At 34.0% G+C, this 18,892-nt stretch overlaps 1 protein-coding gene across 3 annotated transcripts; it reads left to right on the plus strand.

The window, feature by feature from the left end:
• The first annotated feature begins 656 nt into the window (after positions 1–656).
• On the plus strand, positions 657–9,971 carry LOC132059301 (flowering time control protein FCA). 3 transcript variants are annotated; one of them, XM_059451890.1, is made up of 13 exons: positions 657–884; positions 2,470–2,540; positions 4,255–4,333; positions 4,683–4,765; positions 4,867–4,918; positions 5,392–5,468; positions 5,964–6,030; positions 6,415–6,494; positions 6,571–6,635; positions 7,200–7,275; positions 7,524–7,724; positions 7,812–7,937; positions 9,530–9,971. In XM_059451890.1, exons 1-13 carry the CDS (start codon positions 701–703, stop codon positions 9,548–9,550), a joined length of 1,182 nt encoding a protein of 393 aa, XP_059307873.1. In that variant the 5' UTR covers positions 657–700; the 3' UTR covers positions 9,551–9,971. The 3 variants fall into 3 exon arrangements, with proteins under 3 accessions (XP_059307873.1, XP_059307865.1, XP_059307881.1); XM_059451882.1 differs by lacking the exon at positions 9,530–9,971 and adding an exon at positions 9,122–9,528; XM_059451898.1 differs by lacking the exon at positions 9,530–9,971 and adding an exon at positions 9,122–9,528 and having other exon boundaries at positions 733–884; positions 2,429–2,540.
• Positions 9,972–18,892: the final 8,921 nt, after the last annotated feature.

The raw sequence follows: 18,892 nt of genomic DNA on the forward strand, positions 1-18,892 counted from the left end.
ATGCCATTTGAGGGTATGGAAACAGACTCCTTGTTGACAATGAAATGTGCCACTCACTTTGAACGAAAGAATAATTGCCACAGTCATGCTTAAAGGAGTTAAAGTAATCCATGAGTAAATTATATACCTACATTTATGTTGAAAAAGAATAAGACGATTGTTGATCTTGATTCTAAAAATCCCAATGATTGCTTCTTACTCGAGAACTTCACTTCACTAGCAAGCACCCAAGGAGTCCACCTCATAACCCTCCACCAACTGTTTCCGTAATGAATTTAAGGTATTGTCATATATTAAAGAGATTTGTTGCACGAATCTCGATAGTGTGACTATGAAGAAAGAATGAAAAGTACCGTGACTAAGTTTCAATGTAAATATTAAAAATACTTCAAGTGAATGGCATATAAAATGCTATATTATTAACGTTTTTATTTATGTAGTTATATCATGATGAGAATACTTTGATTGGACTCTTAGTGTTTATAGTTATTTTTTTTTTTGGCACTGTTTTTGTTAAATTAAAATATAAAGTTCGGTAAATATTTGACGAGACTAAAAATGTAAACTTTTGACAAACCTAAAGGATCAAAATTTTTAAGTGCGTACTTAAGGGACCATTTTTGTCATTTTTCTCCCGCATTCTCTATTAAAACAAAAAAAATAAGTTGGTACAATAATCAATTTACAAGTTTAATGCTTAATGGACCAACGTAACGGAGAACGATGGGGAAACCCGCCGGAATTTCACCGGAACTTTCCCGGCGACGGCAATCACTTCAATCGCCGGCAACATCACAACCACCGGAACCCTAATTCCGACCCGAATTTCAGTGGTTCTTTACCTTTTCCGGGTCGTAAGAGACCTTTCGATCAAGTAAACTCTGGTATAAAAAGCATTGTTACTGTTTGTTCCTACAATTAATTTAATCTCCTCCTCCTAATTTGTTTGGTACTTTTTGCTTATCAATAGTAATTTTTGACTAACTTTTGGGACACTTGATTGTTTCATATTAAACAAAAAATTTACTCCGTCTGTCCCAATTTAAGTGTCTTTGGTCATCTGCCTCAAATAGAGTATCTTTTTCTATATTTAGTAGGCGTTTGGCCATAGAAACCAAAAACTTTTTCAGTTTTTTTAGGAATTTTGGAGTTGGAGTTGGAGTTGTATTTGGCCATAGTTTTTGAAATTGTATTTTTTGTTGAAATGTAGTTGTTTTGGTTGTGAAAAAAGTGAAAATTTTGAAAACAAGTTTTTCTTGTTTTTCAAATTCCGGAATACAACTTCAAGTTGCATTTGGAATTCTTATTTCCAAAAGCTGATTCAGGAAAAAAGTGAATAATTCTTATGGCCAAACGGGCCCTAGTAAGTTGACAGCTCAAATATCGCGAGTATTTTAGTACAAAAGTATTGTTATTGTTTGTTCCTACGATTAAAAAATCTCCCGGTCCTAATTTGTTTGGCACTCTTGCTTATTAAGAGTAATAGCCTGTTTTGGCCAAGCTTTTAAAATCAACTTATTTTTTCATGTTTTGGCTAATCAATTTGAAAAAGCACTTTTAAGCAGCAATTAGTATTTGGTCTAAGCTTTTCAAAAGTGCTTTCAAGAAAAGTGTTTTCGGGGAAAAACTAATCATTTTAGTTTCTAAAAAAAACATTTTCTGCCACTCTCAAAAGCACTTATTTTCTCCTAAATTCTTGGTCAAACACATCATTTTTAGCTTCCTAAAAACTTGGCCAAACAGGCTTTAAATTTGTTTAACTTTTGAGAGACTTGATATTTCATATTTTAAAAAGTTAAAATTTAGGACATTTGGAAACTAAAGAAAAGAGTATTATAAGTTGCAATTCTCCTTGTATAAAATTGGCGGAAAGATGTATTCTAAAATGCTGGTGAAGTTCACTTAGTAGGCGTTTGACCATAGATTCCAAATATTTTTCACTTTATTTGGAATTTGTAGCGTTGGAGTTGAAGATGGAGTTGTGTTTGGTTATACTTTTTGCAGAGAATATTTGGAATAGATAATGTTCATGTTTGAATGTACTTAAATACAACTTCAAAAGTGAAAAGTGAGTTGGAGAAAAGTGAAAACAGGTTATAAGCTGTTTTCCAAATTTGAAATACAACTTCTAGTTGGATTTGAAATTTTCATGGCCAGACACTTATTTTCAAATAAAGTGAAAAATTATTCCAGAAAAAGTGAATAATTTTTATGGTCAAACGAGTCCAATTAATTTTCTTTAAAGTTAAAATTTGGACGTTTCGAAAGTATAGGAAAGTGTACTGTAAGTTGCCTTGTATAAAATTAGTGGAAAGATACATTCTAAAAATGTTGGTAAAGTTCACTTAGTTGAATTTATGTAAGCGAAAGATCCAAACTTTTTGGGACACAGGGAGTTTTTTGTATTTTATTGAGTTTTTGTTTGCAGGATTTCCATGTAAGAATGCTGAATTTTGGAAAAACTTTTAGACTCTCAGGATTGTGGCGGTTTTGTGAAACTCTATGTTCTAGGAATTCCAAGGCCCGCGGAAGAAGAAGATGTAAGTGTTATAATTGAGTATATAAAAAAAAAAAAAAAAAAAAAAGATCTCTTTTTTCCATGTATTGTTGCTTGTTTGGTTGTACTGAAAAAGTGAGCTTCTGTGTGCTATGAGTTATTCTTAAGAGTGGGAATTGAGGCTTTTAATAAGAGCTTAGATAATAACAACAACAAGAGCTACTACTATTAGCCTCGACCCCGATGTAGTTGAGGTCGGCCATCTAAAGCCTCTATATCCATTTTGCTTCAATTAGCTAGGCAATCATTCAATACTTAATAATTGGTTTTTAAAGACAAATGGAATGTTCTATGAAATTAGATATTCTCGAAATCTCTCATGTAACTTACGTTGACATACAAATCCCTGACCAAACAAAAAGACTTTTGGAGAACACCGTAGCTAATGCATGTGTACTAACATGACATTTATTCAGACAATATAAATTACCCAAGCAGAGTCACGCGCGCGCACACACACATCTTGCACATATTTTTTAACACTAACATGGTATTTATTAATGAAAGTTTTTTTAACTGTGAAAAACATGTATCTAGAACGATTAAACCTTAATCCGTCTAGTTGGTATCACTTATATTAATACCTTCCCTCCTTTTGGATGTAATATAGTGAAAATATTGTTAGCGAGTATATAGGTGTATGAAGTAACTCAAGATTTTTGATTTAACAACCAGCTGGAAGAATACATTAGCTGATGTATATGCCAATAAATTTAGCAACATACTGTGGTCTTTGCATCTTCTAAGAATAGGCTACTTATATATTTAGTTCATGCTGTCACCCCTTTGTCAAGGATCCACTACATTTTTCATATTTGTTCTGAATATCAATTAACTATTTCTTTTTTGCTTCAGAACTTATTAAACTGTGAAGAAGCTGCAACATCAAAAACAACTTTTGTGACATGGAGTATACTCCTTTATCTTTGGGAATTCTAAGCCCTATATTTTGCATATATACTTCATTTGTCTTGGATTAACCGCATCAAATAGATATGAAATCGGGTGTGTTTGGTATGGAGGAAACATTTGCCAGAAAATGTTTTCCAATGTTCTCATGTTTGGTTGGTCAAAATTTTTTGGAGAACATTTTTTTGGGAAAACAATTTCCTTAAAAGTGAGGAAAAATGACTTCCCTAATGAAAGTAGAGAGAACAAGTTCCATAAGTAACATTCCAAGTTCATTTACTCCTCCACATCAATCCAACGCCCCCAACCCCCATCCCTTAACTATCCACCCCACCACCCCCAAACCCCACTTCCGCCCCCATGCACCCCTATAGTGTTTTACTAGATTACATGTAAATGCTCTTGAATATATTTTTTTTTTTTGCTTTCTTACCAAACACTAGAAAATAAGTAAGAAACCTACTTGTTTACCAGAAAAAGAATTTCCTTCATATTAAACTCACCCGTAGTATCCTGCTGTTCAATCAAAATCAATCAGCACCTCCTCAACCCCAAAGTGGTAGGCGTCGACTAACATTTACAAAATAATATGTACAGAAAAGTTGTAGATATCCATCCCTTTAGGAAGAATAGGTTAAGTCCTAGCTTTGGTCCAACTTTAGTAGGGACAGACTTTTCCCTGTCCAGTGATCCAGTTGCGTTCCATTTCACGGGGATATTAAAAATTTGAAATTTCATCACTCAAGTGCTTGCAGATTCCTTATTAATGCATGCCTCTTTCAATTCAGGTTCGCTCTGTTTTTGCTGAACATGGACATATTGTTGAGGTTGTGCGTCTCATGGATAAGTCCACTGGTTTTAGGAAAGGTAAAGGAATGTTGTAACAGTTGCAGTTGCAGTTGCCAGGCTATCTGCCTAGTGTTCTTGTTTAGTTTACATTGTGGTGTTGCTTTATCAAATGCCATGCCATCTGCACTGGGTTCTGTATTACTAAAGCAATTCAAAGCAGTTAAATTGCAATTTAAATATTGTGGATCCTTTAAATTACCAGGATTTAATCTTTCCTCCTCTGTGCAATTTTCTGCTGTTGATGTTCACGATATTCCGTGCCCATGTATCATCCTGGAATTATAATATTATCTTTTTGGACAAGTATAGATATCAGAAAATATTTTTCGATAGAAGGAATAAAAATGAATGATGATTTACACTGCAGAATGCTGTTTTGTGAAGTATAGAACGCTAGATGAAGCTAATAGGGCTATTGGAGCATTCCATGGTCGATATATTTTTCCTGGGGTCAGTTTTCTTCTCTGCTATGAAGTTAAAATAATTTACCTTCTCAAGAAATTATTGTTCTCCTCTTACTTGGTTTCTATATATTTATTTCTTGCTTGCAGGGTGAGGTTCCCTTAACAATTAGGTACGCTGACGGGGAACGAGATCGTCTTGGTAATTGTTTTGCTCTCTCTGTTTAAATTTATAGATAATAATATAGGTCTATTACCTTACGTGAGGATCACAAAATAAGCTCCCAGCATTTTGAAGACCTTATCCTTAAATTTCCAACTTGAGTTATCGTATGCTTTGTTAAATTTTAACTAAAGCAATATAGTACCCTTCCATTATTTATGTTATCCACCAAACTAACTCCCCACCTGCTAGGTAAAGCTCCGTGTATGACTGAAATTATATTTTCCAGGAAAACACTTAGTAAGGCTAAGGCATGCTAAGTAATTTTAAGAATAATAGTAAACCGAATGATTCTTGGGAATTTCAAAATAATTTTTAATGAACTGACATGGAATATTTTCCCAAGTGTACAGAGTTTGAACTTTCAATTATCTTGTTGTGCCTCTACGTGTTCGTTTGCAATGCTTTATTATTTTAATCTCCTCTTTGACCTCTTTTTTCTCTTATTGTAGGAATCTTGGCTGAACACACTCACAAACTTTATGTTGGTGGTCTGAGGAAACAGGCTTCCAGAGGAGAAATTGAGCATGTATGCTTCACATATGCGTTTAACCAAGATCTAGACTCTATCTTCCCTTTTGCTCCTTCATTTTTCACTGCTACTCTTTGTTCAATTTGTCCATTCTGTATATATATGTGAGGAATCTGCATGTATCATGCTTCTGTTCTTGCATGCTATAGATAATATGTATTGGGCACACACTCTAGCTTTTGTGTAACTTGCTCCATCCCACTTTACCTGACACAGTTTTTGATTTAGCATATAGTAAAGTGCGTCATAAACTATGCCAAATAACAAGCTTCATTCCATTCTCATGTTTGAAAGACGAGTTCGTATCATGATATCGTATCCTCGTATTAGTCAATGCTCATTTCTTTACCTCTAAAAATATCGTATGAAGTGAATTAAATCCTTAACCTCTATACACGGTCAAATTAAGTCACAGATAAGAGACGACACTATCTGTTTCACTTTTGAGCCAATGGAAACGTTTTGAGTTTGTATGCACGCCTTTGCTGGCAGGTATTTTCACCATATGGGTTTATTGAAGAAGTCTTCTTTATCCTTGATGAACAAAGACGGCCCCGTGGTATGAAACAACCACTCTCTCTCTCTCTCATTATTATTTTGACATCTAATTTGCAGGAGTCTTTGCATTTGGTAACAGTTTGCAAAATTACTCTTTTACTGAACCTAGTTTTAGACATATTTCTGTGTCACTATGGCTGCTTCTCTAGTTGCTGCCAACAGCTAATCTGGTTGTACTTCCTTCTTAATTCTACTAATCAAGTGCTTCTTGACATGTTTTATTAGTGTAGTTGCATTTGCCATTTGCCATATTTTGATGCTCATGCTTATTATTCATGCTGCCTCTACATAGATATAATATGTGCACACCAACTTCTGGATTGTCTATAGATGCTCTGTATTTCAACTTTTTCTTCTTGATGTTGCTATTATTCTTGTCTTGAAGGAAATGCTTTTATCAAGTTTGCTTGTAGAGACATGGCAGTTGCGGCAATGAATGCACTAAATGGCACCTATGTAATTAATGTAAGTCCCAGTATTAATGTATATTTCTGGTCTAATCTGAAACCAAATCTCCTTGCTCCATTCGCTTGTGGTTCAGATATGTGAACACCCATTGATTGTTCGATTTGCGGATCCTAAGAAGCCCAAGTTGGGAGAGTCAAGGTGTGCATCCTTCTATAATTTTTTTCCCTTTATCTTTTTGAATGGATCACCATCGCTAGTTTAGGAGTACCTCATTTTGTAGGACAAAGTTATCTTTTTGAATGGATCACCATTGCTAGTTTAGGAGTACCTCTTTTGTAGGACAAGTCAACTACTTTTTCTGAAGAAACAAAGTAGTAGTAATTTTGGATGAAAAAGTTGAACACAAATTGAAGAAACTAGAATTGAACTGATACTCCTCTGAGTCCTCTCCCTACTGTGATAGCTGATATCTGAGATTCTCTTGATTGAGAAAGTTGAAGTGCTTATTATCAGTGTTTTAAAAGGCTCTTTTGGGCTTGCAAACCCCCCTGAGGCTCACATGTGGGGCTTTGTTTTGTGATGCTTACGCCCCAAGCGCGCGATTGTGAGCCCTAAACTCACCTAACGCTCGGGGCTTGCTTTTCCGGTGCATTTCTTATGCAAGTCCTGCTCTGGTCAAAATACATTAGACTAGCTTTTAGTTTGTCTCGCCTCTTGTAATTTTACTTGCTGATTCCCGTTTCTGTAACTTACCTATTGCAGGCCACCATCCCATACGAATGAGCATTTTAATGGGCATATGGCAGCTAACCAGTCTAACCACCACGGTCCAAATGAGGTAATCCTCCAATATTCTCCATTAAGTAGATGGCAACAGGTCATAATACGAGTTTTACTATTAGAATGTCCTAACAGTTGCTATTAAGAGCTGTAAGCTTTTTGCCTATTTGAGAGAAGACCTTGATCTGTTTAGCACAATTTAAACGATCTTGCCTATGTGAAAAATGTGCAACCCCCATTACAGAATTACCTATAAGACACTTAGATTAAAAAAAGGATGATTCAAGTATCTGTTGCTTTTTGCAGACTCCAAATAACAGAACCAATCCTCAGGCAGTTTTCAGCCCTCATGTTGGATCAGATAATGTTTTGCCATCAGCTGCATCTTCTGTCAATGCAAGACCTTTAAATGCTGAGATGGTGGAGTCTATAGATTGTGAATGGAGTGAACATATCTGTCCTGACGGATTCTTATATTATTTTAACTGTGTGACGTGTGAAAGCAGGGTAAGATTTCATTAATTGTCCAATTTCTTTACCCACTTGATCCCATGCCCCTCAAAAGTCGATGAATGCCTGAAAACATGCATACAGTGGGAGAAGCCAGAGGAGCTTGCACTTTATGAAAAGAAATTAGAAAAGCTAGATCTCCAGCAACAGGATCAGCACAATTTAAGACCTCGAGTCTGTACTACTCCAGAAGTTTCTCAAATGCGTCAGGTACAGATTTCCTCAGGGGAACCTTCCTTTCATGCAGCAGTTAGTGATTTTTATCAACTTGTTTTTTTTTACTTTTGTGGTTTAGGTTTTTGTTATTGATTGTTCGGATTTGATTTTGTGCAGAAACCTTGTTTTTACTGCTTTGGTGAATCTTATTTTAGATTCATTTGATTGGAACAGGTCAATAACCACTAATTGTGTGGGAGGTTTTTAAGTTTAGTACTCCCATAAAGATGCTCTGACTGAAAGAAAAATGTAAAGCTTGGGAGATATAGCTGGAAGCGTTGTGCATGATATGACCAAATATTAGCCTTAGAAACTCTATGTTTGGTGTATCCTGATAGAAGACCTGGAAGGTTAGAGGCGGTCAATATGCATTTTGGCTGCAAATCACCCTCTCTTGTTCTCCTTGTTCTAACACTCACTTCTACTCATTCCTTGATTGCACTAGCTATTGTTAAGTACCTCAATCTAAGATCCGTATATATTGTATGTTCATTGGATATATAGGCCCTTTTGGTGGTCAGACTCTGTTGTCAGCTCGGTCTGATATCAGATCTATAAATATATTTGGCCAATCATCTTTTATCCTATGTTGCTCGGACTCTTCACTTTCGGTGTCGCACCCGTGTCGACCCGACATGGGCGTGGGTGTGGGATTCGTGCCCGATCTGGTCAACTAATTTTGGGTACTTTGACCAAAACCGAGGGAGAAATTCCGGACAGATTCAATGATTTCTGTAATCAAAATAAAAGCTATGGTGAAATTGAAGACGATGGAATACCTTGTATGTAGAAATATCTATTGTCACTCCTTTTCCTCTTTAGCTATGGTGAAATTGAAGAAGATGGAATACCTTGTAGAAATATCTATTGTCACTCCTTTTCCTCTTTATCTCCTCTGAGATTCTCTCTTGATCAATATTTTCTCCTCAAATTTTCCACATAATATCTCATAATTTAGGTTTTATAACTCTATTTTTAGATATTTGAATTATTTTTAGCCGAATCCCCGAACCTGGATCTGTATCCCCAAATCTTGAAATTTTGGATCATGAAGGATCCGACTTCTAGATCCGCACCCTTATCGGACACCCGCACCCGAGTCCAAACAACTTAGCTTTTATATGGACATTGCATATTTAGCATCTGATAGACATTATATGTTTTTTCTGAATTTTCAGGAGCTCGAAACAGCAAGTTCAAGTGTTCCTCTGGCGTGTGTTTAAACAGCAAGAGGCAAAAGTCTGAAAACTTGGTTTCTTGGCTGGTTATTCTGAGTGTGCAAATCCGTACCGCCTTTAAATTGCTTGAGATTTACTGTGAGCTTTAGTAATACTGTTAGGGCCTTTCCCCAATGGGCAGCAGATATGTCTCTATAGTTGTACATTTGGTCTAAGCTTTAGGTGTCTTTTCTTACTCTCTGTGTTGGTAGTAAAATATTATTAGGATGATGTTCAGAATAGCCGATCCCCAACTTGTTTGGAACTAAGGTGTAGTTGTTGTACGGATGTTCAAATACCTTTCTTGGCCTTTTGGCTAGGATCAAGTGTACTATAGACACTAATCTTTTTATAATATTTGATTGACAGTGCTTGGGTGGCGCGACATAGCCAGTGAGGATTGTATGGTCGACACCTATTTGCTTGGGACTGACGCATAGTTGTATAATTGTCCGGGCTGATAGTAATTCACATGGTATATTTGCTTGGGATTAAGGCATAGTTGTACAATTGTTCGAGTTGATAGTAATTCACATGGTGCATCGAAATGGATTGTCAAGCCATGAAGTACATTACTCTAATTTTATAGTAAGTGCTCAATCGAAAAGGTTATAATTTCAATGGTAAAGGTTGCAAGAAGTATAATTAAAGGTGATAAACTGCGGTTAATTTTCAATTCCGACCATCACTAAAGTATGATTAGACTACTGTAAATAATTACTGGCATTCGGTATTTACACAAATCAATATATGTATATCCTCTATTTTGCGTATAAACTTTTATAACTTAACCATGGTTAATTGATATATGTATTGTGACTTCAAGGCTAAAATCCATTGAATGGTACGTTAATTCTGTCATTGATCTTTAAAATGACATTTCATTTTTAATGAATTCAACCGAAAGTAGGTGAAAGAGAAGTATCAGTTGAACAAAATTCAAAGTAATTATATACTACAAGCAAGGGATCAAAGAAGATACTTGTCCAATAATATAAGAGCACAAGTCCAAGCCATACAAATCACCTCAATAATATAAGAGCACAAGTCAAAGCCATACAAATCACCTGTCTTTTATTGAAATTGTGTGGTCTTTTCTGGTTAGTTAAATGCGTTTACAAATTTATTTTATTAATTAACAATTTTTTTAAAAAAAGAAAAATAAAAAGAAGTTAAAAGTGAAATTCACGCTATACATATTCTGTTAAGAGATCGCTATATTAAATTGGTACAAACGTAACTTTCCATCCAAATAATGAAAATAATCATTGGAAAAAGTGTTGGATAATCATTTTTTTTTCTGTCAAATAATGATTATTAATTAGGAATTTTTACTTGGTGTAGCTTTTTCTAAAAGGTAACTAGTGATAATAACTACTTTTTAATTTATTTATATTTAGTAGCTACGGTGATTTTGTAAATTACTATTCGTAGCTACACCAAAATACATGAAGTTGGAGTGGCTGAAGGGGTTACTGGGCGAGGCTCTTACCCTGCCCGCTAGGGGTGGGCATGGTACGGTTTTTGAAACTTCGGTAAGGTAATTTCGGTTTTCGGTTTCTAAAAATACTATACCATTACCATACCAAATTAATTCGGTATGGTTTGGTATTTTAAGGTTCGGTTTCGGTATTTTACTGTATGGTAAATCGGTACCATAGTTTGTCCGACTTCGACTTACATATACTCATATCGTGGAGAATTATGACTTCCACTACTTAGAAAACGTCTCAATTATTATGTACTAAACACCTTACACATGTAAACATATTCAAAAGAAAGTACAAGCAATCCCCTTCGTAAATCAATTATACAAAAAAGACATTTAAATCAAGATAGAGTAGTCAAAGTTCTAACGTTTAAACAATTAATTTTCTAATAATACTAGTATATATATTTGTTAGTATTATAATACAAAGATATATGAATTGTATATGTGATTATATACTTCGATATGGTATTCGGTATTTCGGTATTTTCTTTACGAATACCGAATACCGTACCGAATACCAAACTTTTTAAAAATGCATACCAAATACCGTACCAAATACCACAATACCGAAACCGTGGTATAAAAAATTTCGATTTTGGTAAGGTAATCGGTATCTACCATACCATGCTCACCCCTACTGCCCGCCGAGGTTCGAACCTGGCCAACAACATTTCTTTTATTACATATTTTCCCTAGCTTCTTCTCCTTGTATTTTAGTGTATTTCGCCATATGTATTTGACTCATATTTGTATCTATATGTATTTGGCCTGAGTGTATTTTGTCATATGTATTTGGCCTGAGTGTCTTGTATCTGAATGTATTTGTCCTCATATACAAGACAAGAAGCTCAAATACATATGAGATGAGTGCATTTGGCCCGAGTGTCTTGCACCTGAATGTATATGAAGCCAAATACATTCAGATACAAGGCAAGAAGCTCAAATACATATGGGATACAAGACATATGAGCCAAATACATATGACTTACATTTAAATAAAGTTCAAATACACATGACATCAGATACATGTGACATTAAATACATATGAGATACAATATGAGCTAAATACATATGACGAAAATACACTCAAAATACAAAAGAAAAAACTAGGAAATATGTAAGAAAGTAATGTTGTTGGTTGGGTTCGAACCTGGCCGGCAAGAGGAGAGTCTCGCCTAAATACACGCGAATACACAAAATACACGCAAAATACACAGCTTTTGCTTAAAAGTAAGCTACGAATTGTAATTTGAAAAATGGTAGCTACTAATGATAAGATCCTCATCGAAGGTAGTTATATCTATAAGTTTGCCTATTAATTAAGAGAGTGAGATATATACCAACATAAGATTTTGGAATTTGATTCTTACGTTGAACAATTTTTCCAACTGGCAAAGCTCCCCAGAGCTATATATCATCAGGGACGGAGATAGAAGCTAAGACATGAATTCAGTTGAATTCACTCAAGTAATATATTTATATTAAAATTTATTTTATATATAAAGTCGGGGTTCTAAAGTTCAAAACCCATCAGTTGAAATTCTAGTTCTACCTCTAATCATCATAGGGCATAATAGTACAATCACTATATCATTATCTTTCTCTCTCTCCAAGTAAATGGTCAAATTAGCTATGGCTTTTAAGAAACACGGTGAACTATTTTTTGTCGAACAAATTTTTCAGACTATGAACGTGTTCGCCCAAAGAAGATAATATCACTAGTGGGCTGAGCTGTTATAAAGATGTTATAATAATCTTAATATTTTTGCCAGCTGGCTAAAAGACCTTTCACCTGTCTAGCCGTAATAGTTTGTAGTTGTTGTCGGTGTGTATTCAATATATAATCAGTGTACATATTGATTATACATTGATTTTAAGAGTATAATACACTATATATACTAACTGAAATTTAAAAAAAAAAAAAAAGGTTAATTTTTTTATTTTTTTTTCGTTACGGCTTTGTTAAGCTGTTGTGTAACGTAATAATCCAGCAAAAAAAGACATGCATAAATAGGAACTAACAGATGTCTCTTCTCACAAAAGAAGCTTAAATATTCTACTTTATAGTAGTAAAGCTTTAGCACATTATTAATTGAAAAGACTTTAACATGACATTAGAACATGCTTAATACTAAACCTTTAGTCTATTTCAAGAGAACACTATTCTCTTTTTCATTTTCTACACATAAAAAAAGGGAGCATCTGATTCAAAGTAAGGAAGCACATTTTGTCCACTTGATAAAGAAAAGAATCAATCTGGTAGAAAGAAAAAAAAAAGGCCAAAATCAAAAAATAAAAGTGAAAATCCAATATAGACCTCAGAATTAGAAAACCACCATGGTGATTATAAGAACACTTACATGAACAAGATCAAATGGCATTAATTTGTTTGTAGACAAATCAACCATATCCAATCGGATTATGACTGTAATATCCTTTAAGATTTACGAGTCAACCAACTTCAACTGTACTTTACATGAACCTAGAGAATTTATACTCGAGGATTCCACCAGACACCTGACACGTTCATTTATGTTTCAACGAGCAACCAACAACTATGAACGTCTCAACTCCAGTTGAAATCAACTATATGAATCCTCACTGTTCAGGTCGCTCCATTTAAGGCACGTCTCAATTCAAAGGGCAATCATGGAAAGTTCACGCAAGCTTTCCTCGTCTGCCTCTGTGAACTGAGAGTGTCTTGCATGAACAAGCCTCTCACACACGAGCCGGACTGCCCTCTCCCACCGCATATTTCCACCACCACCACCAACGCCGCTGCTACCGGGCCCAACGGGCTCAGTGTTAAAAGTTATTTGGCCCATTTGAAAGGAAAAAAGCCTCAAAGAGTATAATAAATCTGAAAAAACTTGACGAATTGGCCTGACACTGAAAGCAGCTAGCTTCAAGACAAATGGGTATAATAAACTAACAAGAAATGGAGTACTTAAACTATGAGAAGAAGAAGTGGCTAAAATATTAATTTTCCCAATAAGAAGAAGATGTAAACCCATGATTAATTTTGATGAGTGATGAGTTTTATTTTCTTTATTGCAAGTGGAAAACAAGAAATGAAGTTTCTTTGGAGAATAGTTTTGAGATATATAGATGAGAATATTGATGAAGAAGGAGTAGTGAAAAAAAATAAAGTCATAATCTTCATGTCAACATCGTTATATATATATATATACACATACTGTATATAGCATGCTGATAGAAGAAGGCTCTATATTAAAAAAAATAATATAGTATATTATATTGTAGTAACTTCTTTTTATAATCGAGAAATTTTAGAGAACCAGTGACGAGGTTCAAAATCGGTGAGTAGTAGGTCCGTCATTGTACCTTTGTCCACTTAAATAATATTAGACCGTTGTCTGCAACAGGGTTCAAATTTGTGACATGCGCTTACTCTTACGGGTCGTTTGGTTTGCACGATAAGGGATATATAACAACACCGGGATAGAATGCGGGACAAATTAATTTATCTCGCGTTTGATTGAGCTTTCGATTCGAGGATTAGTTTTAACACAGTTGTGGTGTTATTTTTATATCATCTGGCCTCAATATAATGTAGGATAACAATAATCCGAGATAAAACACCAAAATGACAAAGGTGCCCTTCTTAAAGCTCTTCCCTTCCAAAATCTTTTAATTCAATGTTAAAATTGAAAAAAAAATAAAATAACTCACAACTTCTCTAGTGTAAACTCAGACACATATTTTATATATTATACCCCAGTATATCCCAATTTTAGTCCAAAAAACTAAATATCTATCGATTGAAATATATATACTAAATTTTCCCGTATTATAATCCCGATATAACTTATTCACTAACCAAATACGTACTTTACACCTCATATTTAAAAGTTGATTGATACGCCTCATGGTTCGGTACTTCTGTTTCCAATTTGTACTCAACTAAAGAATGAAAATTCATTAATTCTCTTGTTGTGTTAAGTTACAAAGAAGTACCAAAGGAATAGCATTCATTCAAAATAAGACATGTATATTTATGACGAACTATGATTTTTATTTAGCTAAGTTCTCAAATTATACTAAAAGACGTCAATGGCCTAATTTGACGATGCATGCAATGTTATGTTCGAAGCTCTGGTAATTTCATATGATATAGAGAAATTTAGAAAGATCTTAGTTTAGACAACATAAAAAGGAGAAATACTAAAATCTTGAGAATAGAACAACTATTTTTCTATTTAAAATATACATGGATTATATGAATAATTTTTGCACCATAAAATTAGTTAATTAATAAGTTATTACATGTAGTCATAAACTAATGGGAATCAATAACTTCGAAAATTCAAAAGAAGTACGCACTGATGGGATGTCTCTTTGGTTTTTTGCGAAATATTCAGTACCTGCTTTGAAACCCAACTAATTTAAATTTGCGCCGAAAATCATACTTTGAGGACGAATTGTACGTGCTAATATCACTTCACATGAAAATTCAACTACCACTAAAAACGAAAATGCGTAGTTAACAAATGAAATATCACAAATGAACATAATTTCCTGCTAAAACTTATACACATCGTGTTTACACTAAATCGTACTAATTTACCATGGTTAAGTCATTTATTAAGGCGAGAATATGTATTAATTAACAATGATTTAATGATAAACGTGTTTATGAAGAGATTTTTCATGTATTCATTGATCTGGTATAAACACAAGATACAAATAATTTTTCACCATTATTTCCCGATTTTACATTTTACGTAGAAGTCAATTTTGGAACTCAAATAATTGGAATATCATTTGACAGGCCTTTGGATCCCGTCATGTGAAATGGAGACAAAGTTTTGGGGCCTAGACGAAATTTCGACGAAATTTCCCTTTTAAACTTCGATAGGAATTTTGCTTCGGATTTTTGTGAAACTTGTGATAACAGAGTGATGGCAACACGTGGATTGTATCTGACAAAATGTGCACAAATATGTGATGGCAATATCATACACCAAATTTAGGTGAAAACAATAATATCATACACTAAACTTAGTATTGTTCCGCGGTGAATTCAGAATTTTCATTAATTAAAAAAATTTAAAATATAAAAAAATATAAATAAGTCAAAGACACACACAATATAATTTTTCGACAAAAGACGTTCGGAAGAAGCCCTTAAGGGAAGAATGTTAATATTATTTTCCATAAGAAAGCTATTTTCCAGAGCATATTCTTAGGATTTAAGTTAAATACACTAATATTGTAATGAATTTAACGCTATTAATGTAATTTAAATATATTAGAACAAGTAAATTATCATTTATTATAGATTATCATAAGTAAACTGATTGTGTAAATATATTTAATGGCATGCCCGCTTGAAATATTCAGTGTGTTGTCAATATATAATAATGCGCTAAAAGTAGGCCAATTTTATTTATTTATTTGAGGAAATGGTAGTTCACCCAAAGCAAGAGATATAAGAAAGTGTGAAACTTGCCAGTATCATTAACTAACTAAAAACATAAAAAGTTGAGCACAAGAAAGGGATTAAATTTGGAAAAGTTTCCATTATAAGTTGCTCAAAATAGTTTAATTATCTCTTTTTTTTAGGTCAAAAAAACTCCTCTTTAAGTTTGTTGAACCAAAAAGGAAGAAATTTGCTTTATGATTTGGATGTTTTTGTAGTCCTCTATGATCTTATGGCCACACAAATCTATGTAAAGTAATAATGTAATTAAGAAGCAAAGGGATATACATAACTTAGAAGGCCTTATTTAATTTACTAAGTCTTGTTCGTTTCCTTCTTATTTTATTTCTTTAATACTATATATATGACTAATAAAGACTGCATTATTTTCAGAATTGCCAAAAGAGAAGATGATTTTTAATAAGCCAAGGACTGATAATGACATTTTAAAATATAATGTTTCTTGGTAGAATTGCCGTAAGAGCATATTACTAATTGAATTAGTTCCCTCCCCCCCCCCCCCCACACACACACACAACAACACAAACAAAACATCCCAAACCAAACTTTCTCCAATTTAAAAAAAAAACAAAGAGAAGGAATAAGAATATAAGATGTAACCAACCAAAAACCATAGAAGAGAGGCCACAAAAAAGAGTCATTTTCTTCCTCCACACTCTAAACCAAAATAATTAATAAAAGATCATCCAAAAATATGACACAAAGTGCATGAGTTTAATTTCTATTTATTGTGTGTAAACAAAAAGTTAAGGTTATTAAATTTTCTAAAAGTAACTATACGTAATTGAGCATAAAAAGAAGTCATAATTTCGGTACTTGATCCATTAACTTATTATGTGGTTATTGGGAGATTCCACTATTTAAATTTTTACTCCGTTTTAAAAGGTTTAGCAAAAAAAAATTGTGACATTTAGAGCTTGTGGGTTCGAACTTGACCGCAAAGTCCTAATGGATCTGCCAAAAGTTTATGAATAGGCAAAGACTTATTTTGCCACAAAAGTCATGATGATTCACCAAAATTTTTAATATAAATGTGTCCCGACTCTGAAACCATTCACAAGTCATGACGAATCACCAAAAAAATCCGATATTTGAAAACGAAAACAAAAAAAGAAAAAAGAAAAAAAGGGATGAAAACAAAAATGTGTCTTGCTACAAATCCTGGCTTATCATCAGAACTTTAGTACATATTATGGGTGGACAAACCTGGGCCGGGCCCTATCTCCTGGGCTAACAAACTTGGGCAAACCCTATATTAATAGGGCTTCTTACGAAAATGTACTTTAGGCCAAACTTAATGTCATACCCCGAACCATGGTTTGAACGTAACACGACACTCGACGTCTCGCTGCATGTGACCAAGTGAACCACATGGCTTGCTGAGTCAACATGAGACATGAACTGATGCGGAATATAAGTTAAACATGCATGACTTGTGAAACTTGGAGTTCAATAATCATAAGTCTGAAAATACTATTGTATCATGAATGCGGAAATATAGTAATGTAGCCAACGAGGCTAACTCAATTGAACATTTGACATGATATAACTGACTAGTCTATGAAAACTCTGACATGAGTCTGACTGCTAAACTATTTACCGGGACAAGGCCCTCGGCATACCTTGACTGCATAACTAACATGAAAATAAAATAAAGATAACACCCCGAATGAAAATGGGGCTCACCAACAGCTGATACGTGAGTAGTCCTAACGAGCAGATTCACCGTCCTGTAAATCAATACTTGCATCGTGAAATACGGGCTCCGGTCAATAAAAGGGACGTCGATATATTTGAATTACTAGTATGTAAAGAAGCGTAATGAAATAAACATGGCACATGAAATAATAAGAATTGAAAATCGAAATTGTAAGTGAACATGAGCATCGTCGACATGAATATATACATATATATATATATATATATATATATATATATATATATATATATATATATAACATGAGTAAAACATTTTAAGTGGGAGAGCTTTAGTATAACCGACATATACCTACCACGTGAGCACGTGGCGTCTGATCTCTGCCCGATCAGCTAAGTGATCTCCTACCTTTCCTGGGTAAGAGACATGAACATGACATGAATTGATCCAATAACCCGCAATAGGTAGCATGAAGGAATCGTCCTAACTGGGCAGAGCGATTCTTATTACCGTGTCGGCATACGTAGTTTCAGTTATTAACATCTTCTTGGTAATTTGTGCAACTCCTAAAGCATGAGCATGGATATAATTGGCTTAGAAACTCATGAATTACATAAACATGATATATATATATATATATATATATATATATATATAGTATAACTTGTATGAAAACATAGAAGCATGTAGAATTTTCATGAAAATAAGCATAATAATTCATATCTTGCATTTAAGAACCCATGGAATGCAAAGCATGGGTGTTCATGGATTACGTACGGATTCCCAATAACCAAAAATGGAATATCAAGAATACAATAACGAACTAGTAATCAAACATGCTATAGCGTGATACATGTAACTTAGGGTTATCATGAATTGAAATAGAAACCCTAGGTTTATGGAACTTCGTATTTTCATAGATGAACGTGGCGTAGGAAAGAACAATGATGTTTTCACATATGGATAGAAACCCTACATACCTTAATTGCTCCAAAACTTGTAGAAAAGGTCTGAACTTGAGAAGAAATCCAAAAACGTTAATCTTGAATCCCCGTGATGGGTTTTCTTGAAAACCCTAGGTTAAGAACAATGAATTTCTATTTAGAATTCATGTACATA

Source organism: Lycium ferocissimum, chromosome 1 (genome assembly GCF_029784015.1).
Source record: "Lycium ferocissimum isolate CSIRO_LF1 chromosome 1, AGI_CSIRO_Lferr_CH_V1, whole genome shotgun sequence".
Taxonomy (NCBI): Eukaryota; Viridiplantae; Streptophyta; class Magnoliopsida; order Solanales; family Solanaceae; genus Lycium; species Lycium ferocissimum.

Bases quoted from the DNA above. Each gene is read 5' to 3' on its own strand.
- LOC132059301 (XM_059451882.1), top strand. From the start codon at position 701: ATGGACCAACGTAACGGAGAACGATGGGGAAACCCGCCGGAATTTCAC. The intron at 4,919-5,391 runs GTAATTGTTTTG...CTCTTATTGTAG, and splicing joins CGGGGAACGAGATCGTCTTG to GAATCTTGGCTGAACACACT. The intron at 7,276-7,523 runs GTAATCCTCCAA...TGCTTTTTGCAG, and splicing joins ACCACCACGGTCCAAATGAG to ACTCCAAATAACAGAACCAA.